The 26,819-nt window shown below is 38.7% G+C and overlaps 2 protein-coding genes and 1 long non-coding RNA gene across 5 annotated transcripts in view; 1 reads left to right on the forward strand and 2 right to left on the reverse strand.

Annotated features, from left to right (window-relative positions):
* Window positions 1-1,570: 1,570 nt before the first annotated feature.
* LOC108020750 (uncharacterized) overlaps window positions 1,571-26,819 on the reverse strand; it is a 31,662-nt gene continuing 6,413 nt past the window's right edge. Inside the window, exons 2-5 of one of the 2 annotated variants that reach the window (XM_070995858.1) lie at window positions 12,242-12,347; window positions 7,399-7,698; window positions 6,543-6,605; window positions 1,571-5,448 (exon numbers count right to left, since the gene is read on the reverse strand). In XM_070995858.1, coding sequence (XP_070851959.1) covers window positions 4,321-5,448; window positions 6,543-6,605; window positions 7,399-7,698; window positions 12,242-12,247 — 1,497 coding nt within the window. In that variant the 5' untranslated portion in view covers window positions 12,248-12,347 and the 3' untranslated portion in view covers window positions 1,571-4,320. The remainder of the gene's footprint in view (window positions 5,449-6,542; window positions 6,606-7,398; window positions 7,699-12,241; window positions 12,348-26,819) is intronic. The other variant, XM_070995859.1, reaches the window with a different exon arrangement.
* On the forward strand, window positions 8,520-10,520 carry LOC118877749 (uncharacterized). 2 transcript variants are annotated; one of them, XR_011604430.1, is made up of 3 exons: window positions 8,520-8,560; window positions 8,679-9,763; window positions 9,813-10,520. It is a non-coding gene; the product is annotated as an uncharacterized lncRNA (long non-coding RNA). The 2 variants fall into 2 exon arrangements; XR_010654477.2 differs by having other exon boundaries at window positions 8,526-8,881; window positions 9,677-9,763; window positions 9,813-10,510.
* Window positions 22,729-24,052, reverse strand: Spn75F (Serpin 75F). Its single transcript, XM_036816588.3, has 2 exons — window positions 23,080-24,052; window positions 22,729-22,924 (listed from the first exon to the last, which is right to left on the reverse strand). Exons 1-2 carry the CDS (start codon window positions 24,050-24,052, stop codon window positions 22,806-22,808), a joined length of 1,092 nt encoding a protein of 363 aa, XP_036672483.3. The 3' UTR covers window positions 22,729-22,805.

Below are 26,819 nucleotides of genomic sequence, written 5' to 3' on the forward strand. Positions count from 1 at the left end.
ATTTAGATTAGCAACTTGCCCGAAAGACAACCAACGACAGCCCGATTTATCACAAAGCCCGAAGAACTTTGCGAATTTCTCGAATTCCAACTGTGATTGCTTGGCCAAATGGGAGGCTGGAGATGGGGAGGCACTTCTCAACTGGGCAAAGTTCCCAAAACAACTTATTTCCTGCCATTTGTAAAGTTCCTGCGGCCCATCAATCTGCGTTAAATCGATTGCGTAAATATGCAACGCTGCCAGCTCACTGACAATTCAATTATTAGTGGTTCGTTCTTCAAACACGGCATGATTTTTTAATGAATGTGAACTGAAAGGCTTGATTAATATTTGAACAGAATATCTTTTTAACTGGCTACTGAAATAATAATGACAACTAATTGTTCAGCATTTGCTTATAATTACGGTGTTTAACTTTGGACTCTTTTCGCTCAGTTAATAGCTGCCCTTTTAAAATCAAATTAATTAAATGGGTTATATGTAAAATAAAGAAATATGAGTGCTTCAAGCCTTCCTTACCATACATCTATAATGTTTTGCAATCAGAAGCTGCTTATTATTCATCTTTAATTGAGTGCAATTAAAGACTTCGAGAGCTTCAATTAAAATTGTTTTAAAACAAAAATAATTCGATTTTGCTTGTTGGCTAAGAATTGAACGTGTTCGTAATTTATGTTTGGTTGAAAATAATCAATACTTGCTAAAATCCATATTTATTTGGTTGCTTTTGAGAATTTAGTAAGCTATTTAATTTTTGATGGACTTTCTGTGCACTCAAAGCCGTTCAGTTAGTCAATACAAATTTAAATGGTGTTACAATAGAAATATAATAAAATAATGTAATATAGAAAATAAATAACCTCTTACCTCTTATTAAGCATGTAACTGGTGTTGAAATAGTAATTTTATATAATAAACAAACAATTGATTTATAAGAAGTTGCCTCTTCTAATAAATAGTTTTTCCTTTTTGGTTCTTAATACATGCATATTTGTTTGTTTGGCAGAAATTCAATAAGGTAAAGTTTTAAATACTTTTAACGTTGTTTCCCCATAAATCGAAATACGTTCTTGTAGCTCTCAAAATAAATAACCTCTTACCTCTTAGTAAACATGTAAATGGTGTTAAAATAGTAGTGTTATATAATAAACAAACAATTGATTTATAGGAAGTTGCCTCTTCTCATAAAGAGTTTTTCCTTTTTGGTCCTTAATATATATGTTTATTTGGCAGAAATTCAATAAGGTAAAGCTTTAAATACTTTTAACGTTGTTTCCCCATAAATCGAAGTACGTTCTTGTAGCTCTCAACTTACAACTTTAATTCGCCTCCATTAGCAGCATTTATGCTTCCGACTTCTTCCTCTGAGGATCGAAGCCCTCCATAAATCATCATCATCTTCATTAGCTCCGGTTCTCCGTGCCACGTCACTCTCAATTAGTTATTGGCAATTCCCGGAAGCCGTAGGAAAATCGAGACGTAAATGCGATAGTGAAAATGTAACATTTTCAATTTAATGCTCGCCCGTAACATTCACGAAATCACAAAGGGAAAGGAAACACAGACGGAATGGTTTATTTGAAAATTTCTTCCTTTTATTGTTGCACGTTTCAACTTGCTTCAGTTACGGATACAGTTGGTTTTTCATTTCTTCTCATTTCTGTTTGTGTCACATTTAATATGCATTTTTTTATTTAACCATAGTTGGTTGCACACCAATCGTAACGAAAAAGAGAAGGTCGTAAAACTATGCATAAATATTGATGAATGCCATCGACAAATGTTGAAATTATTAATGCAAAACAGAGAGGAAGGAATAACTTATACTTATGCAACAAAATGTTTATCATTTAGCCAGCTTTAATATTAATATCAATTATTTAACATTACATTTAGTATATATTTGTTTACTCTATATAAAATGTTTTTGGTTTTTGCATATTTTTGGGTTGGTAGGCCAAGCTCGAAGAGGAAATAGAAAAAAGCTCTGAGAGTTAAAGAGGATTCTTTCAAAAGGGTTTGTTCGATTTTCTTTTTAGTTCGTATAGGAAAGTAAGGCAGCAATTTATGAAGAATTTGTTAGTCGGGACTTTGTTCATCGATCTTGTTTTCGTTTAAACTATTTTCACTAGAGGAAAGTAAGGCAGCAAGTTAAGAGTAGAGAGTTTGTATTGGTATTTCAGCAAGTGCTTTGTCACATTTAAGCCGCTTAGGTATACATTTATAAACACCCATATACATATATATAATACCTGTATACATATACATATCTATTTGCTTGTATAACTATATATAGCTACCATAAATATGTTAATTTAATATGCCTGGATTTCCATTTAATCATATCATTCCGCCATCATCTAGTCGTCCAACAACTCAGTACAAATTATTCGTTTATTTGTAGGCTTCTAATCGTCTGCCAATATTCCTGACCCTTAAAACTAATGCCAATAATTCAACACTAAAATGGTATTTTGGGGGTTGTGGGGAATGTTGAAAAGATGGGCTAAGCATTGGTTAACATGGATAATAAGATAAGAAATTGCTTTTGCATTTTCAATTGACACAGGAGCTCCCTTGTATTTATAAACAGAATTAAACACTTTGAAAGATGCTGATATTAGACAATACAAATCTGTTTAATTAATAACAAATAACTTAAAGTGTATAGAAACATATTCTTTGGATGATAGATTCTGATTTGTAATTGTCGTATTAATGTTAACCAAAATTAAAGATGCAAAACTAAATGCCCTTCATTACATATCCTCCCAATTCCCTCTACCAATAATATATTCCCTTCAAAAAAGTTTATCTACTGGGAAATTCTTTTTGGACTACTGCAGCGCAAAAACAGTTCAGTTTTAAAGCAGCTGCCAATTTCTAAATTCGATTTTAAGAAGAGAACAAAATTAAGCAGAATTCTAATGTAATTTTTAATACTTTTAAAAAATTAGTTAGGCACTTCAACTGCAAACAATGAAACTGTATTCCGAGTTTTATCCAAAATTCTTTGCTAAATAGGAGCCTAGGAAATGCGAGCAGCGACTTTTTATATTTATAAAAAAATATTCATATCCATAAGTATATTATAAATTTGATGAAACTCTGGCAAGCCTCTTGAAGCTGTTTTTACTAAATGTTTAAGCCTTTAATTTGTTATTCCATTAACTTACATTTTTGTTTCACTTTTGAGTATGTGTTTTTTTTCTTTTGTGGAAATTTGCTTCATTGATAGTTTATCACAAAAATTGCACCGGTCAGCTACTTTTTGGTACTCAATAATGGTTTCGATTTCAGTTGTACGTTGTAATTAAAATTAAAGTGACTGTTAAAAGAGCTCCCTGAAATTTGATTAAAATAATTTTTTTCATAATAAACTCTTCATAAGAGGTAACGTTCTTGTTAAGTTTGTCGGTAGTCACAACTTCAGCTTATTCTAACCGTATTTTCCACTGATTCTTGTGATGAGAGACTGCACAGATTTGTTGTACATAAAATGAACATGACTTGAAGAAAACCAATTTATCCTTCCGAACCATTTAACTTCATGTTAACACTGTCAGACAGATTCGAAGTAGAACCTAAACATGACATCGAGAAATCAGCCCTCAGAAATGTTAAATCCTCAAAAAAAGTTAGATAAATTCGTAGCCTTCACATTTAAAGTGATTTAAATTTAAACAAAACAGCTGTTGAGATTTAAAAATAAGTGTTTCATTTAACGAAATCCCTTTTTTTAGATTTGTCTGTCTCAATTTAAACATTTCTAATGCGGTTATTCCACGGCATTGTTCAACTCACTCTTTAGAGTTTGTTTGGATAAGAATGCTTGGTCACTTTAGGCTTTATCATCTTGGGAAGTAATTTCTTCACAAGCCCTTAGAGTACAAGAAGTGCCTATCGGTTGTTACAATTTTTCTCATTAAATTTGAGCTGTCTGGCTCGCACTTAAAAATCGCTCGTAAAATCGTATAGTATGATAAAATAATTCCCTGATGAATGTTTCGAACAATCCCGTGGAATATCCGCATAATGGAATTCGCCTTTGATTTTTTAAAAAGAAACAATAACATCGAAACTTTTAAAGTACTACAAATGTTGCTGACCAGCGTTTTTCAATGCCTGTCCCACCGTTCTCCTCAAGGATCACTCAAAGTCGGGCTGACGCAGACCCAGTTTGCTCCTGAACCCCGACATGTGCTTCCCCAGACTGCGGCCCGCCGACGAGATGACGGAGGACGCCGAAGACCCCTCCTCCGCTCCATAGTTGGCCTGATATGTGACTGGGAGCTCTGGCGCCGGGGCCAGGAGCAACCCTCACGTCCGCACGAACTTGTAGACGATGAGGAACACCATGAAGGACAGGGCCACCAGGACGACGGCGGTGACCACCTTGGCGCAGGTATTCAGACCGGACTCATGGGGATTCAGCGGCCGTGAGCTCGTGTGCGTGGCCGATCTCCTCCGCTTGGTGGCCAGGCCGCGAGCCAGGGCCGGAAAAGCTAGCGACTGGGTGAAGGTGAGCTTGTGTATGGACTCGCTGAGGCTGTAGGGACCCACGGAACCCCGGGCGGCGGCCCTCAAGAGCACGTACTCCAGGTCCAGGGCGTCGAACAGGGAGTAGCGAGCGGTCATCGTCGAGGACCTGCGCCTGCCATCGTGCCGGGAGTCCCGTTCCCTGTCCGATTGCGGCTGCAGCCAGGGATCGGAGACGCGCTGCTGGACGCCCGCCGCGCCCACAGCGTAGGCGGAGCCGGAGGAGGAGCCGCAGGTGGTGTTCGCACCCGGACCCCCGGCGCCGCCCAGGCTGACCGCGGCCACGGATGTCAGCGACGACGTCGTCGATGAGGAGGCCGAGCACAGCCGCAGATTGGTGGCCAGTCCGTTGTCGTGGAACTCGTTGGCGTCCTCGATGGAGGTCTGGTCGGGCGAGGTCTGGGCCCGTTCCAGGGCGGCGGCGTGCTTCATCCGCAGGGCGAAGAGCCGTGCGTGGTCCGGATGCAGCAGGGCACTCGACTTCCGTCGCCCATTGCCACTGGGCACCACGCATATGCTGTTCCGCATGCCCCGGCGGCCCAGGGACAGGTTGGGGGACCCCTGGGTGGGCGTGCTGGTGGGCGACACGTGGCAGGAGCCTCCGCCCGTCTGGCCCAGCGGCAGGCTGTGCACCCCCGGCGGAGCTATGAAGGCGTTCGGCGAGGGCGAGGCCTGCACCGAGTCGATGCCGGAGTCGCCGGCGTGCAGGGTATCACAGTACAGGGAGCTCCGCCGGTCCGTGGACAGGCTGAGGTGGTTGGTGCTCCTCCTGGCGTTGAGGCTCAGGTTGGTGCTCCCCAGACTGCCGCTCCCGCTGGCCACCTCCACGGCCACCGGACTGCTGACACTCGTCTCCACGATGGCGGGGAACACGAAGGACTGGCCATCCGCCTCGCCGCGCGGCGAATCCTGCAAGAGTCCAGAGCACATATAAGATAGGCTACATTTGCATCCCGCGGGATATATCATTGTGGGATACTTGGGGGATTCGGGGAGTTCTCAAGCCGGTTCTCAGGTGCAGTGTGGGAATCGCTGCTTTCGGGGGGAGTGACTTATTCTCGGTGGTGAATTGGTTAGATAGGTGGTTCAAAAACTTATTTCGGGGTGGGGATTGCATTTTGTACAGGGAGAAGTGTTGGGTCGTGGGTTTTACTTACTCGAGGTGATTTTGGGTAAGTTAGAGCAAGGTCGATCGACAAGAGAAGGAAGATTCCGATAAATGGATCAAAAACTATTTACAAAGTTGTGAAAAATTCGTAAAACTATTTATACTAAAAATAGGTTGATGTTTTTAATTTGTTTTGCAAGGCTATACCTTTTTTTTAGATATTTTAAGTCGTTTCTAATCTTATCTTTTTAAAAAAGGTGAGAAAATTTTTTTTTTTAATTTTTGAAAACTCTTATCAGCCATAAATAAAAATTAACTAAAATTCTAGTTTTAAATATTTGAAAGACTTGGAAAGACTTCTTTTTTATCAGCATAAACAGGTCCCTAATTGAACTGGAATTGAAATCACGGGGCTTTAAAACTATTTTAATGTTTAATTAAGTTATTTAATGGCGAGAATTTAATTTTAAAATTCCAATCTATAACAGGCAAACAGCGCAAAAATCAAGCTTAAATGAAATCAATTTGGTGGCATACAGCCAATTTCAACCGCATTCCCCTGGCATTTGTCGACCAACCCTTGCCAAAAATGGTGCATGGAAAAATAATATTTTTTAGCGAAAAATTCCCAATAGTATTACATGAATAACGAGATCTAGGTAAAAAAGACGTGTAGAGTACACAAAATAACCTCAACAAGATGGGTACTGTGGTCAGATTTATACAGTTAGTAGTCAAAAACGGTTAGAGCTCGTTGGAGGCTTTTCAAGTTGTTAATCGAGGCATGCAAAAAGTCTAGCTAGGGAGTTACGAGTAGCATATGTTGGATAGAGAGTAGAGAAAAGAAGTGGAGCAGACTAGAGGCTGGAAAAAGAGGAACTGGATGGAACCATACCCGCTGACCCTCGGGGCCGCTGTTACGACGCAACTGAACGAAGCCCTCCTGGCGCAGGAGCGGCTACCACAACAGACCAGCAATCAAAACCGAACCGGTGCCAGTATCATAACCAGAACCAGAACCAGAACCGTAACCAAGGCCAAACCAATCCAAAACCATAACCAAAACCATGGCCATAACCGAGCCAAACACGCAACGCACACACAGGGGGGTATGTATGTATTGGAGGCGGGTGGTGGTGTTGGTGGTGTTTGGTGGTGTTGGTGGGGTTTGGTGGTGTTGGTGTAGTGGGAAGAAATAGAGAGTCGGAGAAACAAATTAACGCAAAAACGCACAACTGGCCACAGCATAAAAACAACTCGCATACGAGTGGTTCCAAAAAACAGAACGTAAAACTAAAAAGCCCCAATTTTTTAAACTGTTGCGGTTGCTTTTTCTCCACACACATATATTGGTCTACGATTTCTTTTGACTCTATGTTGCTGGCATACACAGGGAGGAAAAACACGTTCCAAAACTACGGATTTAATATGTATGATTTTTTAGATTTATATTTGTTTTATAACTAAGCAAGGCAATTTTTTAAGGGGTTTCAAGTTTGGGAACCTATGTAAATCTTTAGAAGAATTTTTTTTTAAGGGAATTCAATTAATTTTACTTAGATTAAGTATCATAATATTATTTGGTGGATGCCAAATATAAGTATTTGCATACTTTTGGGCAGCGGAATAATGTTTTGAAACCTGTAATAAAATATTTAATGGGGATTCCATGGGAACTTGCTTATTTTGGAACGTGTTTTTCCCTCCACCGTGTGCTAGAAAGAACCAGAAATGGGGAGACAAGTGCCTACCTGGCTGGGCCACACCTGTAGCAGTGGCAGCGAGCAGGAGGGCTTGTTGTTGCCGGAGGGCCCAATGGGCGCCGGGCCCGCTCCGGACGCAGTGGCTCCGCCCGCCGAGGACGAGGTGCCCGATCCCTGCGAGAGGCTGGTGTAGTGCAGGTGGTTAAAGCGCTGGGCATCGCTGCTGCCGCCGGCACTGGACGCCTTGGTCCTCGTTGGACTCTCATAGCCGGTGGAGTCCTCCGAGGACGTCGTCTTGGGGGAGCGCCAGAATCGCTTCAGGCGCAGCTCGCGCCTTTTTTCTTGTTTCTGCAAAGTGCAAACGCGGATTGATTAATTGCCTTTTTTCTGGCGCACAGGTGGATGAGGGTGTTCATTAGTGTTGTTTGCATGGCTGCAAAAATGGGAAAACCAACCCGGTTTGGATGCACAAAAAGCTGTGTACATGTGTACCTCACTTGAGGTATTTTTTTAATTCCGTATTTACTCTTGATTCAATGTTTTTTGTTCCGACACTGTAGTGATTCGCCCACACAAAAGTGTGGATTTATTGTGGCGGAAAAAGTTATACATTTTAAAAATTAAATGCGCAATAATAGATTTAAATAAATGCATTAAATTAAAATAAATTAATAATTTATCAAATAAATTTATAAACCAACTCCCCTCTAGTGCTTCGTGTTCTTTTAATTTTTGATTTTTGAATTATTCAGTTTAACCGGTTTTTCTGTGTTCTGTTTTGAGAGGGGATACTTCACCTATGTTATTAAATAAGCAAATGTGTTTCGTATAATAGTTACTCGAATAAATGAAAGCCGTTAATTGGCTTGGTTCGTGAAGAGCTTGATGTTGTTTACAAGTGTCATTTAAATGGCTGCCAGCAGCGGAAAATCTAAAGTTTGACTCGGAAAAAAATATCGTGACAGTTTCAATTGTTAAATGAATATAATTTAAATGTTTTGTTGAATAAATTAGTTATACTTCTTCATTATACAAATATTGAATTAATTTTTAGTTTATTTATTCGTTAGATAGAAACCCCAATTTTCAAATGACCTAACTATAATTGAATGATTTTTGATCTGACATAAATAGTATTTGCTTGTTTTATTTCCAAATAAGATCATGCACAGAAAAAAAACCGAGCCAGGATCAATTTGATATGCGCATGGTAAATTTGTGTTTTTTAGACACATATCATTTTTACCATCAAATAATGTCAAATTGATACCAAAAAATGTCAAATTGTCGATTTCTCTCTTTTCGGAAATTTCTTGACATCGAAAAAGAGAGGATGTAGCAATATGGCGACATCAATCACGTGAGTGGAAGCGAAAAGGATATATTCGAAATTCGAATTGGGCTAATTCGAACATGTTGTCTCGCTTGCACTAGGATGCGTTTTAGTGGATTTTTTGCCACTTGAATTTTATTTTGATGCAGGTCGGACGTGCATGGTCAGTGTAGTGTTTCTCCAAGTTGAAAAAAACAGGTAAGTAAACTTCATATATAATGTGTATACGTATAAAGTGTTATAAGAACATAATAAGTGGAAAAAAATAAAATCGTGTGCGGTTTTCTGAGTGGCTTTTACTATACGACTGCCCTACGACAAGAAAAACACGTGCAACTATGTGTGTACATACATACATACGTACGTATGTAAGCGTGCGTATCTGTAGAGGCTGCGCCGGCGTGAAAACAAATTTAACAAGTAACATAACATAATTGCATTTAAAAATTAATTTTTATTTCTACGCCGTCCTGCAAAGTCGCTTCTCATACACACTTATGTATGTATGGACAGATGCACGTACTTTTCATTGCCGTAAGAATGAATGTGCGTGTGAGAAACTAAAAATGCTAAATCAAGACACACATTGTCATACACACATAGTTACGCATGCACATACATATGTATGTATGGACAGATGCACGTGCTTTTCATTGTCGTAAGAATGTGCGTGTGGGTAGTTTAAAAAAATGCATAAGTGAAATTTATATATCGAGAGTTTATTTAATTTCACTTGTGCATTTTTTTGCTTCTCACACGCACATTCTTACGACAATGAAAAGCACGTGCATCTGTCCATACATACATATGTATGTGCATGCGTAACTATGTGTGTATGACAATGTGTGTCTTGATTTAGCGAAAATTTAGTTAGTTTCACATGCGCATTTTTAGTTTCTCACACGCACATTCATTCGTATGAATAAAAATTTACAGTGTTTTTGCGCTCAAACACGTACACACAAATGTAAATATTGGCCCTTTTTTTTTTAGAAAAAATGACGGAGTCTGAAAAGGAAGAACTATTAAGTTTCTTGACTGATCAGGACCTACCAATGTCCTGTTACGACTGTCTTATTGGTAAATATAAAACAAATATAGTGTATTAATTTACAATTTTGGTTTTCAGATTGTTGTTTTACTTTCCAAAGGCTCAAATATATAAACGATAGCGACTTGCTGCATATATTCCCAAAAAGAGAGCAGTGCGGGATTCTGGATATTCTGGAAAGTTTTTGAAAAACAATTTTTGTTATTACCCAGTTAATTGAAGTTTCCAATTTTAGCGAGCATTATCAAGCTTATGTGGTGGGTGCTGAATTGGAAAATTATAAGATTGATAATATAGAAAACTTTGAGGGCCCGCCGATTCATTTGTACATAAACTCTAGTAATAAGCTAATAAGAATAAAGAAATTTTAGTTAATAAGTATATATAAGTACAAAAATAAAGATTCAACGTAAATATAAAAAAAAGTGTAGATATGAAATATATATTTAAGTACAAAAATAAAGACTCAATGTAAATATAAAAGAGGTGTAAATATGAAATACAAATTCTTTGTAAAAACTGTAATAGGTAATAAAAACGTATAATCAAAAAGATTTGGCATATTATTATTTATTTAAATTTGTGTTTGACATTATAATATCAAATTTACAATAATATCATTTTGGTATTTTTAATATCCAATCTACTACAATGTAGATTTGAAATTATAATATCAAATTTACAATAATATCAATTTGATATTTTTAATATCCATTCTACTACAATGTACATTTGAAATTACAATATCAAATTTACAATAATATCAAATTTACAACCAAAACATTTCAAAAAATTGATACGCTATAATGTAAAAATGATATTACGGAAATATCGTTTTTACAATTTCGAACATATCAAATTGATATGTGCCGTATCTAGGCCGAATTGATACTGGATTTCATCAAATTGACCATCATATCATATCAATTTTTTTTTCTGTGTGTATATTGGGCATAGAAAATCTGAATAATTTAATAACTCAACTGTTGCATGTGGGATGCGTTTCCGATTTAAAGTCTCAATAATTTAGGAGCTCTGCAGGTAATTTAAAATTAATTGACCGCAACAGGTTCGCGTTTGCAGGTGTAATTTAATTTACGCACTTGCGTGGCGCTTTGTTTCGGGGAAAGGCAATTGCCTTTGACATTTTCGTGCGGTGCCGATAAATATTTGCGTTGGCGAGGATGCAACATCTCTTTATCTCCATTTGGACCATCACCACCGACCTTGGCAAAATTCGCGAATTATTTTTTCAATTTAAACTGTGGCACTTGCCGCTTGTTTGAGTTCCTCATTTCGCAATTTGTATGCACGTCAGCGGGCGGGTGTGTCTGTATTATAACAGGCTTGTGTGTTGTTTTCCGCTAACAAATGGCAACTGCCGTGCGGCAACGGCAGCTCAGCCGGCTGAGACGTGACTTGGCCGCCGCCATGTTGCATGCCCCGATAAGCCGCAGTCGCGGCAAGCCATTGTTTGCCATTGTTTGTCGCCGTGTTCGCTGTTTGGCGCTCGGTGCTCGGTGATTTCGACTCCTATGCACCATATTGGCAGCACGTGTGGTTGGGATGGCCCTGAACTCGTTGCCAAATTCAGAAACAGACACTCTTTTAAACAGAAAACAAACAAATTTTAAGCCGCGAATTCTTCAGATCTTAATGTGACCCTCAAAATATCTCATCAGAGCGCCTTAATAAATTTGAAAACTAAAGAATCCCAGAATATTATTTCCTTTACTTGGGTTTGGAAAGTTATGTTTTTTGTTTCTGATTATTTATCGCTGTTCGGCGTTCAGAAATCGTTGTCAAATTCAAAAGTAGATACTATTTGGATACAAAACGCGAATTCTTGAGATCTTAGTATCGCATGTCTTATCAGAGCGCCGTAAAAAAAACTTGAACCAAAGAATTCTTTAAAGTGAACATTTTATCCTTGTTTTATAACATTTTATATTTCAAAAATACCCTTTTTAATAAAATTTAAACAATAATGAACAAATGTTTTACCGATTTTAATTGAGTAAAAAGTAAAAGGTAAAAGGTAAACGTAGATTGAACTTTTTTGAAATATAGCAGTTTTTCTTTAAGGTTAAACAATTGTGTTTACCCTAACTTCTAATTATGATCAAAACCAGGTTATTGCTAAGCTTATCACTCATACGTACTGTTGTGCTTGTGATTAAAGTTGCCTATGAGAAAAACTAATACGTAAAACCGCTCTTCAGTTTCATCACTCATACGCAGTGTAGTAACTTTTTAGTGCCAGAAAATTAATGTATCCGCAAGGGAGTTGGTTTGTGCTTAAACTTTATAATTAAAGCACACTCATAAAATAATTGAAATATCCTAGAACATTTTAAACAGTCTAATATAAAAATTTTTTTATAAGTAATTAATTCATTTTATTATAAGCTACGTTACGGCAGAAACCAAAATTAAAATAACATATATTTTTCTAGCTTGGTCTTGCGTAAGTCCACCCCAACGTTCTTATATGGTACGTATTTTACCTGCATATTTTTTTAATATCAAATCCGTTTTATGTGTTTGGTGTTTCATCCCCAGTCCGTTGTGGCGCAAGACAAAAATCGATGGAAAACTGCACAGGCATAAATTCTGCAAAAAAGAACTCGAGTCAGAGAAAAGGATAAATCAAGCAGGCGTGCAGGCGCAAATGCAGCCTTTCTGTTGACCCCAGGGACCTCATGCGAGCTCGGCCAGATGTCCTGGCTTTCAATTCGTTTTCGCCAAAGGAGACGGATCGAGTTCACGGCGGGCCGGAAACATGTTTCAATTGCTTTACCCCGCACAAACAAACGGGGAATTTTAAAATGCTGCCTTTCAATTCGATTTTAGCCCCTTGGAGGAAACGTCGTGGCAGGAAACTGTCGCACATTAACACGCTGGCAAGGACAAAGGCGATGGCGACGACGCCATTAGTGTTTGACAAGGACACTTCGCACACTCACATCCAGCCGTATGGAACCGCAATATGAAGAACCGACCGACCTCCTCCCAAACCGACGCCCATGGTGGTCAAGTTGAAGGATATACTGTTGGTGCCAGGATGGATGAATGCTTTTGCGACGCCTGCAAGCATAAATCAGTCGCCAGCACGGACACGGATCCGGAACCCCTTTCGGAACCCCTTTCGGAACCCCAAGGACCCTCCTTAACCCCTATGTGGCCCCAGCTGCGTAGGACGGTCCAATAATTAGTTTGAGCAATTCAATTCGTTACTTTGAATTAAGTTTGCCTGCGGATCGCATCACATGCTAATGGGTGTTGTTGACAATCTTAAGTGCTGGTAAATGTCCCCAGAGTGCGATAATTTAGTGTTTACGGCTTTATTTGAATGACAGTATAGTAATTTATGACGCCACTGATTTATTCGTGGCTGGTAAATTGCGGACAACCTTGATTTATTTTCACGTTGCTTTCCTGAAAGGCGACTTGGCTATTTTTGCGATTTTTAAAATACTTTGGGGTGCTTAAATCTGGCTTATGATGGTTTAATATCACAGTGTGCTGCCATTGACAACTCTATTAAGATTTTAATCTAGTAATGTTAAGTAAATTTAGTAAATTACAGCAATTTCTTTCCTGAGTCCTCATGAATGTTGCTTGATTTTTGTCTGACTGGATTTATTTTAAATAGCCATGGCAACATAAACATAATAAATTTATGACTTGTGGTTCTTTCCCTGGGTTACCATGACTTTTAAAAATAAGTCCAGCTAGTCAACAAAAAAAGAACAGTTAGCTTTGAACAGTTGTTGGCCGGATTAAAACATTCAGCTCTTATGTTTGAAAGTTGTCGTAAACTTTTTCTACTTCCTCTCTAATTTCGTTGATTGCCTCAAGGATGCCTGGAGTTTTGTGTGCCTATCCAGTGACCATTGTGAGCCGCTTTTTAGTTCCCACAGCCACAACCACAACAAACATACAGACAGGGACACCTGGCCCGGTTCCCAGGCCCACACCTTACTGATGGCTTGTTGCACATATCCAGCGCCCGGGCAAGGACAACACGTGGGTTACCTCAACTTAACGACATTCACGTTTATTTTTTGTTCTGCCGACTTGAACTCGAACTCGGTTGGAAAAAGTTTGCCGTAGTTGTGGCGGTGGCCTTCGACCCGAAAGGCACCGCCCACCCCCCACCCGCCGTGTCAATCGATGTCAACACACGAGTCCGACGGTCTCATTGCCATTGTCAAGGCCCCGGACAGTCCGGTTCTAGTATAGCCATCGCAATATAGCCGTACAGCTATGTGCAGCCTTGTCGGCACTGAACTGCCCGTCTGCGATTTCGAATCGCCATCGCATATCAAGTACTTAGTTCCCAGACATAAATCGTCGACGGTTGGCTGGCTTTCCTGCATAAATATTTTAATGGAGATGACGCCGTGAAGCGATATTTGAAGGCGAAAAAATCGCATTTTAAATGCCTGCATATTTAGTTTACTACTAGTTTATAGTACGAATTAATAGCAAAACAGACACAACTTTAAAACAGGATCGGACTGTATCCTGTAGTTGTCATAGGAACCTATTTTAGATATCTTCGGGTTGCATTTTGATCGGTTTCTGTCTAAGTTAGTAATTGAACAATTTGGCTATAGACTGACTTATTAACAGATATCCGTCAAGTCAACCACATTTCCTCAGAGGTTTTTGATTTTGGTTACTGTTACATATTTTAAAGCATTTATTATCTTTAAATTAAATGGTTTTTCTCATGAAATAACCTTTACAAAGTATTTTAATCTTATTTGATTAATAATAAACCGATATCTTTAATGGCACAATTTATGTTAAAAATAGGCTCTTCTTATATTTGGGGGTTTTTATTTAATAGCGCTTTAAGGCATCCCCGAAAATATACCGGTACTCTTTGTCTAGGATCTATCTATTGTGCTTACTTGGAATCCATTCCTAGCCCGCAGGACCTTCCACTGGCAAGCGCTCATCTCAATTTTCAATAACATCTAGCCTCCGGTTATCTTCGCGCTGGCTAGTTTTCATATTGCCGTTTTTTGAGCCCCCCTGTCCACAGATGATAATGTCCTTATCCATTTGCTGTCAAGCGTCCTTGGAGCATGTCATGGCATAAAGTAGGAAAAGGAATCTTCGAGGGCCGGGGGAGACAGTACTTCGGCAGTGCGGAGCAGAGTTTACTCCTCCATCACGACAACAATTATACAAATGGCAGTTGCCCCCAGTTCAGCCCCCTTCCCAGCTCGATCCCTCTGTTTCTCACCCACTCGCTTAACTCGCTTTCTGTGTCGAGCGTGACCAAAATTTTTAAATTGAAATAAATTTGCCTGCTTGTGTTTCGGCAGTGTCCTTGTTGTCCTTGCCGGCACCCTCCTCATATCTATATAGTATCGTTATCGTGTTTGCTTAACGTGTTTTCCTTGCCTCGTTTTTGTACAATTCCACAATTTTCCTTGCTGTTGCATAGTTTGCCCTTTTTTCTGCTATTTGAATTATAAACAAATTTGGTTGCCCGAGGCCGGCTTCATGCACGGTCTAATGTCAAGGGTCAGGGACGGGCCCAGACACGTCTGTGTGGTGGTGGAAGGACACGGCCGCTTTATCGCCCGCTTCCTGACAAATATTGACAGCTCAGCCAAAGACAGACGTTTGCACTAGCCAGCTAAATCATATTTAATTAGCAGCAATTTGGGCAATTGTTATAAATGAAGGAATGTGTGGCTGGCCAGCACGGTGGGCCAATTGGAGGCGACGGCAATCTAAATTAAAAGGTATTTTTCGAGGCCCCTAAAATTTGAAAACTTAAGATTTGAACAATGTTTGTGTTATTAAATTAATAGGCACAGTACTTAAATTTAATAGTTCCCTAAAGTATCGAAAACCGTTCTTAAAAATATAATTTCATGGGCAGAATTGTGTCTTTTTTCGGTGCAATGAATGTTCAACAATTTTAGCCTAATATATTTTGGAGCTCTTGTATAATTAGCTTTTAAAATATCCCAATAATATTGCATGACAAACTCTTTAAATAAAAAAATTATTATCAAGTTAATGGTCCCTTTCTTAAATTAAATATAAAATTCTTTATTCAAGTTACTTTAATTGTACTTTTATTGTCCTACATGTTTTGGGCATTATAAACTTTTTAAGGCCCCCTCTTTAAGTTTGTTATAAAAAGTATATTTCCAGTTTTTTTTAGAAAATGAGGACATCTAAATAATATAAAACCATTGTGTCTAGTTGGCCTAGATGAGGAAATTCCTCCTCGGCAAAGGCAACTTTAACGGCAATACTAAAAGGAAATCCAGACAAAAGCAATTTAAATTTTATTACACACCATTTAGTCAAAGTGCCAGGACTTGGTGAGTGAGTAAGTGTGCGGTGGAAATTATTTATGTAGCCCGTGCGGCCGACAATGTGTTTTTTGTCCGGGGTCCGGTCTTTTCTTCGTTTTTTGGCTGCGGCCCTAAACTTTCATGTGTAAAATATGGCTGCATACTTTGCGGGGCAAGCAGAGCCGTTTACCTCTCGAAGAAAAGTTTTCTGGGGCTTTTCGTGGGAGTCGTTCAACTCTCATTGAAGTCGACTCATTGTTTCTGGCACACGGGCATTTGACGTAAAGCCAGCTGGCCTTAATGGATTCCCAGATGTGTTTTTTCGGGAGAGGTCCAGTGTTTATCAACCTGTTCGTTGACCTAGGGGCCAAATGCTGGGTATGGGATTAAGAATCTTGTTTGAGGTACTTATTAGCTGCTGAGGACCGCCATCGCCCTACCCTCATTTATTAGGCTTCTTTGTGGGGCCAGCTAACCCGAACCCGAATTCATTTGGCTTCCGCAGAGCTTTTCACTTGGCCTTTGACAAATGAAATGGGTTAAAATTACAAGGCTGTCCCTCGATCAAGATTTGCCGGAGATTGTTGACAAACGCAGATTGACTTGATTAGATTAATCACGCTTATGTCGGGTTTTTACTTAATGTCAACCAAGCCCCTTTGTTGGTTAATTTTTAAGAATGTTAAAATTGCTTGCAAGTGAGGTATATGCTTATTAAGAAATAAGTTAAATTCATGCATGTGTGAAATTAAAGTAAAGATTTCTTGATCAGGGAAAATACCTTGTTTTCAATTTAATTTTGTTTCGAGCAAATAAATTTATCCAGCTTATTTGCGAGAATGACTTCGTGGCGTGTTCATTGATTTCTTGCAGCACTCTACTTCTTGGCTTCGCTTGAAAATTCCCACAATTTTCGCAAACTTATTCTCAGACTGCCTTGAATTTTCCGGACCCTCCCGAAGCGCTCCCCGCAAAATGGAAGCCAATGGATGAAAAATTTTTCCACTCAATTGAGCAGCAACTCAGCTGGCAGCTCGACTGAGTTTCATTTCTTTGCCATTCACCGTGCAGCTTCCTCCTTTGACTTTCTGCCTCTTGGCGCCTGCTTTATGCAAAAGCAATTAACTTAACTTTTATTTTCCACCTTTTCAGGAATTCCTCTCGACGCGGAATTTGCATAAAATCGCGAAGGCTACGGAATGAAGACCAGCAGCTGACCCACTCTTTCCGGGCCTGTTGTTATTTGATTTGGCTATGGTATGTTTGCCGTATTAACAGTTTAGCACATTTTACGGCCGAAACGTGACATTCTGCTGCCCATGAGCAATCTGTTTCTAGGGCATTGTATCTGCATCGGAAAGGCGTTGCCAGTTTTTTGTGTCCGTCGAGGGTTTCCCGTGCTTTGTTGTCCGTTTTTGTCGCTTTCCACTTTTGAAATCCCCTCCACTTCTAGGGTTTTTGCTGCAGGATAACAGCTGTTGTTCTGTATATCCTTTGTAGGGGTGTCCAGAGTTCCTTATCTGGTCGAGAGGCGAAGAATTTTTCGAATTGACTGACATCGAAATGCTCTTGTCCAAATCACTTGAGAAGACAACTAGCTTGCGTAGCGGCAAGGATAAAATGGTGTCATTGTTTGCATTTCTGAGCTCCTTAAATCAGGCTTTGATTCCACTTGACTTGACAAGGATGATGATGGGGTTATTAGGCGATAAACTCTTTGGCCATCAACTGGTACTGTATTCCTATTTTAAATTGTATATTTATCTTAGCTTATGTTCTGGTAACATTTGTAAAAAGCTTCACATTAATGCTTATTGATAATTCCTCAGCAATTAGTGGTATTTCAACTTATAGAGGGGTGATACAGAAATTTCTATGGTTTGAATTTGTATAGGTGCAGGCATGAATTCTAAAGCAATTTCTACTGAAGAAATTTCAATGTTACCTCTGCTAAGCGTTAAAAGTAAAAGATTGTCGCACCGATATGGAATTAAAATTTGATATATTTAGATATTTTTATTTATCAAAGCTTTTTTTTAAATGAATTTAGTTGGAAATTTAATGTAAAAGGGAAGGTAGGCTGATTTGTATTATTTGTACAAAATGGATTTGTGCCAAATGATTAACTGTTCCATAAAGCGTTTTAATACTAGAATTATGTAACTGGAACTCTATAAAATAGAGTATCTTTCGAAGAAAAGGGAAATATATTTATTCAAAATTCAATATTATTCCTTTGTTTGGTTTAATTAAACCAAATTAATTCTGAAAGCCATTATTTCGCAGCCTACAACTCAATCTTGACTATTTACATAGCATTGTCAGAGCATTGAAAGTTCGCTGGGAACTTATAACTCGGGGTTTTGGAGCCAGGTATACATAAGAACTCGTCCTGGCTGCCATTGTATTGCGCTCGTGCACTTGTAGATGTGGCTGTATGGGTGTCATTGTCTACGTGGCAAAACTTCCGCTGTGGTTTCGGCTGCTGCGGTGGTTTTGGCCGCTTCGGTGGCTGCGGCAACCGGAAGCGCCAAACACTTTCCGGTCACGCAGTCACGAGGTTGGCCCTGCTCTCCGGCCAACAAAAAACACAAAGTCTCGAGCAGTCACTTAAGCTTAAGTGTTGTTGTGCGCCAACCATTTTGTGGCCACAACAATAACAATAGAGCCAACAATGAGGGCAACTCAATTTCTATGCGTAGCACATCGCGACTTTTCGCAGGGAAAACTTTGCCAGAGAGCAGCCACAAATTGTCGAGGAAACAAAAGTTACCAGACCGCTCCTAGTTTTGCATTTGAAATGTGCCAAATAAGTTTTTAATTGAAGAGAACTGGCAGTCGAAGTCGATGGCCGTAAAAATGGGGAGCACTTATTAAGTATACGCACAGTGGCACGCCTTTGGTGGTAACATACTAAATATATGGGGCTTGAACCCTTTTACTCGAGATCCTTATCACAGCCATAGAAAATTAATGCAACATTTTTACCTTTAGTTTTAATGTAAAATCTGTGTAGACAATACATTTGTAAACCTAATACCTTAACAACAAATGCAATGAAGTGAATGGTGGAAGTTTTGAATTTTCAGAACTAAATACATTATCATTAATTGATCATTGTTCTGATGGATAACAAGTTGGAAATCGAAAAAGCGTGCCTGGATAATGAAACATGTTATAGTTATGTCGTTACATCCATTTTATTGGAGGTTGTAGGATTGAAAACACTGATTCATTGGTAATTTCCGTAGTCCTTCAACAAAAATGTCGTGTAACGTGTTTTATATTTACAAACTGATAAACTTACAAATAGTAGTTTAGAAGCTTTAAGTCAAAGGCTATGAAATCAAAGAACTCTGTTACAACATGTGCATTTACTATAATCTACGTATCGTGGCACGTGGTTGAGCTTTCCTCCGATTTCTCACACAAATCATTATCGATTATTATCCAAGTCATGTGTATAACGAGCGTATTCGGTTTAATGCCCAGTCCATTAGTTAAACAGCCTTGGTCTCGCCACGAACCTGACCCTTCCTTTGCGTCCCGGTGTTAATAAGCCAAAAGTCAATGTGTTAAATGAGCTGTGGGGTCGATTTGATGACTAGGGGATAAAAGGGGTCCGTGAACTAGACGATGGTTCAGAGTCGTGTGAACATTCAATAAAAAAATGGGCGAAAACAAAGGATAACTTTGGGCGTCCAGGTGAAAGCAAACAGTTCAACGAGGGTGGATTGGAAAGTTGATTTTATTGGGGTTATATGGGATAGAAAACGTTATTCTTTTAAATTAAAGGATGTACTTTGTAAAATTTCAAACTTACTTATTGTAATGAATATGTAAAACCTGTTCTTTAAGCGTTCCTGTTTTGTAAGAAACCTGTATAAAATAATGTAATAAAACTAAGAAACAAAAATTTCTGTTTTTATAAACAACAACATAAAGTCTACAATCGAAGTGTTTGTTTTAGTAAAATTACCCCTAAACAAATAAATTTAATGATAATGCGTAAATAAATGTTTTTCCCGACTTTCGGTTCCCGTAAACATTTGCCATTTCGTCTGCGCTTGTCGGTTATCGTTTTATGCCCTTTTCTGCCATGTCCTTACAACAAACAATGGGCCAAAATGTGATTTTAGTTTATGCCACTTTGACACGCTAATACACTTCCTCCTTAGCCCGATTTGGCCATTTGAGCGAAGAGCAGGCAGTTATAATCTGAGCCATTGTGGCCCGAATCCATTTGCCATATTGCCAGCTACGAGAAGAGCTGGCTGAATAACTTGCACTCGAGTGCACTTTGCCTCCATCATGATCATCCCCATCGACGTCGATGTTTGGCATTCAATTCAATTAAGTGAGTTCAACTTTTGTGTAAGGAAGGGAGTGAGAAAAAGCCAAGGATAAAGTTGAAGTACGAGAACAAAGGCTGCGATTCTAGTACGAGTATCCGCTGTCTGCCTTATAATTGTTTCCATTTGTTCTCATCAAACTTTTCCGATTCGTAGCTTATTTGACTTTTCCCACGACTTTTTCTTATAAGGCGCACCCTCAAAAATCTGTTTAGGTGTGAGTTGCCACCTTTGCTTTAAGTTTCTTTTGCTTTTGTTGCTTTTGTTGTGTAAACTTAAATTTAATTAGCTTAAAAAAAGACTTAAGTTAAATAACTTCCCACTCCTGTATCTCCTAAACTATTGGTCCGACCGAATTAAAGTGGGATTGTACTTTAGACAACTTACATTTATTTATACAATAAAAATGTAATCATTAAAAATCGATGTATACTTTAGGAGTAAAGTATTTAAAAATGATTGATTGTAGTGTAACCGTAGTTTGTTTTTCAATTCTGAAAGTAAGAAAGAACTATATTTTTTTAAACAAATACTGAGGTATTAAAATGCGGATACTCGATAATTTTGGTTTGATCTAAATACTCCGCTTTAAATTTTGTAGACAAGATCAACATCTTAGCTAATAATTTTGCAAAAATGCTTTTAAACTAAAGGGATTTTATCGCAACCTCCTACTTTATTAAAAAAAAGGATGTACATCAAAATTTTAAATCGGTATTTTTCTGGTTAAGCTTTTTCATTAAGTGTTTAATACCTCCAAAGGGATATCATAAATGCACCCAGCGTAATTAAACGGTATATAAAGGATCATTTTGAGGACTTTTTCAAGAAACATCGATTTGAGACGGATATAACCATACACTTCAAAGTTTTCCCAAACACTTTTCGTTTTATTCTTGGCTGCTGACTGACCTTCCTCTAGTTAAGCCAATCCCAATTGATCCACCTTTTTGCTCCCGCCATCTGTGGACCTCGGCCCTGGAATTTCATTTGCGCATTCCGGTGATGCCGATGTCGCTGTCGCTTCACTCTGTTGCATTTTATAAGCTCTACGTGGCAGCAATCACCCCGAGGAAAACTCCACTTACAACTGCCCCAGAGAGTCCTTCTGGCCCCGTGAAACGTGGGCGCCATCGGTTTTTATTTTGACCAATAAAAGTACTTGGTGCATGCAAGTTTGTTGTGATTGTGCGGCCAGCGGAGCGTATGAGCAATGTCATGTTGAGCAAGAACTTACAGGACCCGTAAATTGGGGCAGTATTTTCTAGGTTAATTGCTCTCCACAGGGTTTTCGAGTGTTAGCTAGTGCATTTCAATAATTTATTAATGCATTTGGTAATGGGAAAATCCTGTCCCATTATTCATCAGATAGTGCAATATTATGTGACGTTCCTCTAACCTTTAGAGCTATATAAATGGGTACATGTTTGTCTTTTATTAGAGTACTTAACAAAGTTAAATTAATAAAGTGCATATGCAAACGCAAAAGATGCTAACAAGGTTTTTCTAACCTTTGGAACTATTTAAGCCTAAATACAGGTGGCTTTTTAATAATGTTTAATTAATAAAGCTTATAAGACAACCCAAAAGATGTTTACTCGTATTCTCATTTAAGTTTAAAGCATACAAAAATATTTTTTAAATCAGGGAACTGTTTTTTAAGTGTATAAGACACAGAACCACTATGCAATTCTCGGTCAATTAGTTATCAGAGTCTAGCAGAGCTTCGCCTGGTTAACCAGGAATTTAAATAATTTATTGCAACATTCGAAACCTGTATTTATTCGACCTCAAAACCCGAGGTAGCTGGCCCGAAATCAAAGCCGTATATTGCAGCTCAGGAGACCTCCTGCCAGTTTTCACATCCTTAATTCCGTTCATTTGGAACCCAGCAGAGAAACAGGCACTTGGAGGACTGAGAGCTGTCGTCAATGTCTTTGTGGCACCGCTGGGTTTGTGGGAAATCAGGGTCGGTTTCCGGTGCCCCAGTCTAATAATTTATGCAATTGCTGTATGCAGGAGGGTCGCCACTCGGCTGCCATGATGCAATTGTCAGCATTTGGCTTCGTTGGCACCGCAATCGCGAGTAATTGTGGAATGCCGCGGGGCACCAAACTCACACAGCAAAAAATAAAAAGGGGAACAGGAGCTGGAAGCCAGCGTTGATGCTGATGTTTTGTGGCCTCAATTTGCTTAAACAGGCAATTAATATGCGCGGCAACGTTGTAAACAATGCCACCGGGGAATCGCGGGATAACCCCTCTTCAACCGCTTTCACTAATGGCCGGAATAAACACACTTTTGTGCTGCTCTTGTTTGGCTTAATTCGAGTTAATTTAATTTACAATTCAGCTGACATTTCAGTGGAAATTCCTGCAACTGCGCTATCAAATCGACTCCTTTCGCCCGACCATGTAAATGGTACTATGATCCTTGATAACGAACACAAATCCCTGGTTGACCTTGACGACTCTTAGGTCGTTGTCGCTTCCAACATCGGTGCTCACTAAAAGTAAAAATACCTCTTCAGGGTTTGGTAAACTTGGTTTGGCATATCAAAATATATTATTATATTATAAGTTTTCAATAATATTATTTTGAAAGCGCAATAGGTAAATTAATACGATCACAGATGTTCGACTTTACTAGAAATTAACTTACTCAACACCCGATTTGGCTTGGATTCCAGAGAGTTGTACTGCTTAAAATTGGCAACATCCGTATTCTGATCGACATTAATGTCGGTGAAGACTTTCTTGAGACCCAGAGCCTTTAGGGCCAAATTCAAGTCCACGGTTTCGTGGACCGTAAAAAGGGGTAAAAACAGGTGAGTCTCCTCAGCTTTTCTCAGCTGTATTTTTAAATATTTATCCAGATTTTGTAATACTTTCTGGGTGCTTAGCTGTCGTCTGGGAATTAAGACCAGCATTCCGATATCGGTCCTAGAAAATGGTATCAGAACACCCCGAACTTCGTCATCGTTGAAAAACTGAAGGGGAGCTACAGTGTACATCATTTCGACTTTATAGACATAAGGTGCCTTATTGGGTCTTGCCATACTAAAAATTTGTTTAGTCAGCGATTTGAACCGATGTTTCCACGTACATGACATAGAAATTCCTTGCAGTCCCACAATTTTTGTGATGTTGGTTAAGTCTTGTTTGTCAACCATGTGATGTCCACCTTTATCAAAGGATTTATGAAGCCACTTCTTGATTTCTTCACTTGACTTAAGTCCGTCTCTAAAGTTTATGTTCTCTACTTCAACACCGATAGATTTACTAATTTTCTTCAAGTGCTGTGATGCATTGTGGTCCGGGGACAAGTAAAGTCGATTTGTGATCTTCAAGTCCTGCTTAAACGCCTTTATACGAGCATTTCCGAAAAAGGATAAAATCTTGGCATGACGACGACCAGTATATCGAAGGGCTCGGGCCAATTGATAGTCCCTGCGATTATTCTTTCCCAGATAGAGAATTGTTAGAGCCTGGTGAATTGCATACGGGGAGACCACAAAGTTTTGCGGCAAATCCTTACTACTCAGCTGCTCTATCAAATTAGTTTGGAATCGATTCTCAAAAAATCCTTCAGCCAGAACCAGCAAGAGAATACAACATAGAACGGGTTTATTCATTTCAACCGCAGTAATGTGACTAATTATTTTCAGTTTGGGTTCCGAAAAGCAATAATTGCATTAGGCACACTTTCAAATTAAATGGAACAAAATAAAAAAAAATAGGTCGTGTCCCGACTAGCGAATGATGATTATAATTTTTTTCAGAAATTTACAAACTACTAAAAAATTAGTTTTATCTGTCCATTCATTTCTACAATTCAAGTGTTTTCCAAAATTGATTTGAAGTCATAGAACCTTTTTAGGATTTAAAAATCTAAAACATTATTTTAAACAAAAGATAAATCGACAAAAGGGCTTATAATAACTAAGTAGTTTTTATACTAAGCAATGAATTCGGATCGAATTTAAATTAACGCGGATTTTTATAAGTTGGCTAAGTTAAATTGATAATTTCAGGTTATTGAACTATTTATATAATGTGGGTGTAAGAATTCTTTATAATCACATGCAATAAGTATTCTAAAAAAAAAGAAAACGGGTTGGATTGCGTTATTTCCTAATTTGTTTACGATAACATTTCCCTGCAGAAGGATTCTACCAAAAAGACCGCCAATTTGGGAATTATAATAAGAGAGCGGACTCTAAGTAAAGTAAGTAAGTAAAGTCTTCCAGAACATGTCTAATTCTTTTTCCTTAATAATTTTATATTCTTAGAGTCCACCTATTTTGCTATTTTCATAGTGGCACCCCATTAAAAATTTCATGTAATTGTGAACTGTTAAATTAATCCACTTGTCTATGTTTCTGAAGGATTCACAAGCCTCTTGTCCGTTTGCTTTTTAACGCGGCTTAGAATTGGAATACAAGTTTTCCAAATTCTGGACTCATTTCTAAAATTCCTTGCGTAGAAGATCATTTTCGTAAACACATGTCCATTAAGACCCTTGAGCATTTAGCAAACTAATTTTTTGAAGAAGCAGTGTAATAAATTCTATTAAAACTTTTTCTTTTTACCAATAGTAAGCCAACCTGCTCTCGTATTCTCCAATTAAACGGGTAACACAGCCAAGTTTCATAATTATGTTAACACCATCTCTACGGCAACACCCCAGCACTTCCGATTCTATTCCATCTCGGCGAGTTAACCGACTGCAATTTTAAATCCGAGCTCAGCTCGTGGCATAAAGCGTTTGAGCGCTCATTGCATTTTAATGGCATTTTGAAGCGCTGATGTTCCAGGACAGCGAACACCTGAGCGAAGGGAGAAAGTCGCATTGGCAGTGGCTGAGGAGTCGATTTAGATATGCTGCCACACAACGCCCACATGCAGCTTCATGGCTATCTAAGGCACTGAGCGAAAAATACACAATTCGGGGAAAGAGTTTATTGTCGTCGTAAAGTACCACTCACAGTGTAATACATTTTTGACATCAAGACGTAAAGCACAAGGTTAGGCATGAAAGAACGCTATAGTGGAGTGCCTCGACAATCAGATACCCGTTACCAAGCTCATTATAAATGGTCTGATTTAAACAATTTCTATGGTGGTATTGATAAACAAAAAAATCCTATTTGTACTTTTAAAACTCAAAACCTTTAAAAATTTGCAACAGAGTTAGAGTTTTGTTTCAAATTTGTAATCTGAACTGAAAGCGCCTTACGGACGGACAGACAAACGGACAGATGATGTTACACACTTTCCGACAAATGCAATATAGCCTTTTAACTTTAACGGGTATCATTTTCATAAATCAACATAAAAGGTATATTATTCGAAAACTTTAGTCAATGCTGTAAAGGTAAGGAAAATCGTATAAAAAAACTACTGTACTATATAAAACTCAAAAGTTCCTGAGCACCTATACAATCAGTTCTCGAATTTGTTTGCTCTGCAGAGCTGTTTTCCTAAGCGTTTGCCACTTTGTTGTGCCGACTTCTGTTTATCTCCGTCGCTGCCAGTGGCCGTGGGGTTTCCTTGGGCTGCCCCCGTAGTTGGGAGAGCTCGGGAAAGGCGGCAGGGATCCTGGCAGCAAGAAGCGAGGTGCTAAGGATCCAGGAGCCACGGCCGAGACTCAGGCGCTGGCTTTGCCGCTCTGTGTGTGGCATGTCAGTGAGCACTTACACTAATTTCCAGTTATTTGCATGCAAAATTACCCGGCACCGGCAAAAGCAGCGGCAATGGGAACAGCAAGGACTCCACAGGAGCAGCCACACCAACCAGCACAAACAAGCCTAACAAAGATGGTAACTGGTCCTTGCTCTCTCTACACCGGAAACAAACTGTGTGGGTTCGTTATAATTCGATGTATAGTATTGATTTCCTATCATTCTTAGTTACAATGTATTCAATAAATTTGACGAGATTGTTGACTCGGCATATGAGTACTTAATGCTTATGCTTATACACACTTGCATATGAATAAATTTATAAATATTCATATATTTATTTTGCTAATACACGCAATATTAAACTATTGCAAACAAATTGAGTTACTATGTTATAAGTTTATTAAAATGTTTTGAACTTAATTACAATTTCAAAGAATTGTTCAAGTCTTTAAGTCTTTGTGTAGCCCAGTTCTTTTCTGCATTTTATTAATTTAAAAATGTTTATTTTAAATTTGTTTGAATTGATTAAGAACTTGTTCTAGTGTAAAAATTTTTTTTTATTGATTTTCTCATCTGTTTGAATTTTTTTTGTAGGTTTGTATTTAATGAGCCATCTTTTTTTAGTGCACATCCCGTTCATCAGCCAATTAAAAGGAGAAAATTATGTTAATTTTGAGGGGCCTCTGCTGCACTGTCATTTATCATTTGGCCCCGA

The sequence above is a fragment of the Drosophila suzukii genome, chromosome 3 (assembly GCF_043229965.1).
Source record: "Drosophila suzukii chromosome 3, CBGP_Dsuzu_IsoJpt1.0, whole genome shotgun sequence".
In the NCBI taxonomy this organism is placed as follows: Eukaryota; Metazoa; Arthropoda; class Insecta; order Diptera; family Drosophilidae; genus Drosophila; species Drosophila suzukii.

Bases quoted from the DNA above. Each gene is read 5' to 3' on its own strand.
- Spn75F (XM_036816588.3), bottom strand. From the start codon at position 24,052: ATGAATAAACCCGTTCTATGTTGTATTCTCTTGCTGGTTCTGGCTGAA. The intron at 22,925-23,079 runs GTAAGTTAATTT...TTTTACTTTTAG, and splicing joins CAAGCCAAATCGGGTGTTGA to TGAGCACCGATGTTGGAAGC.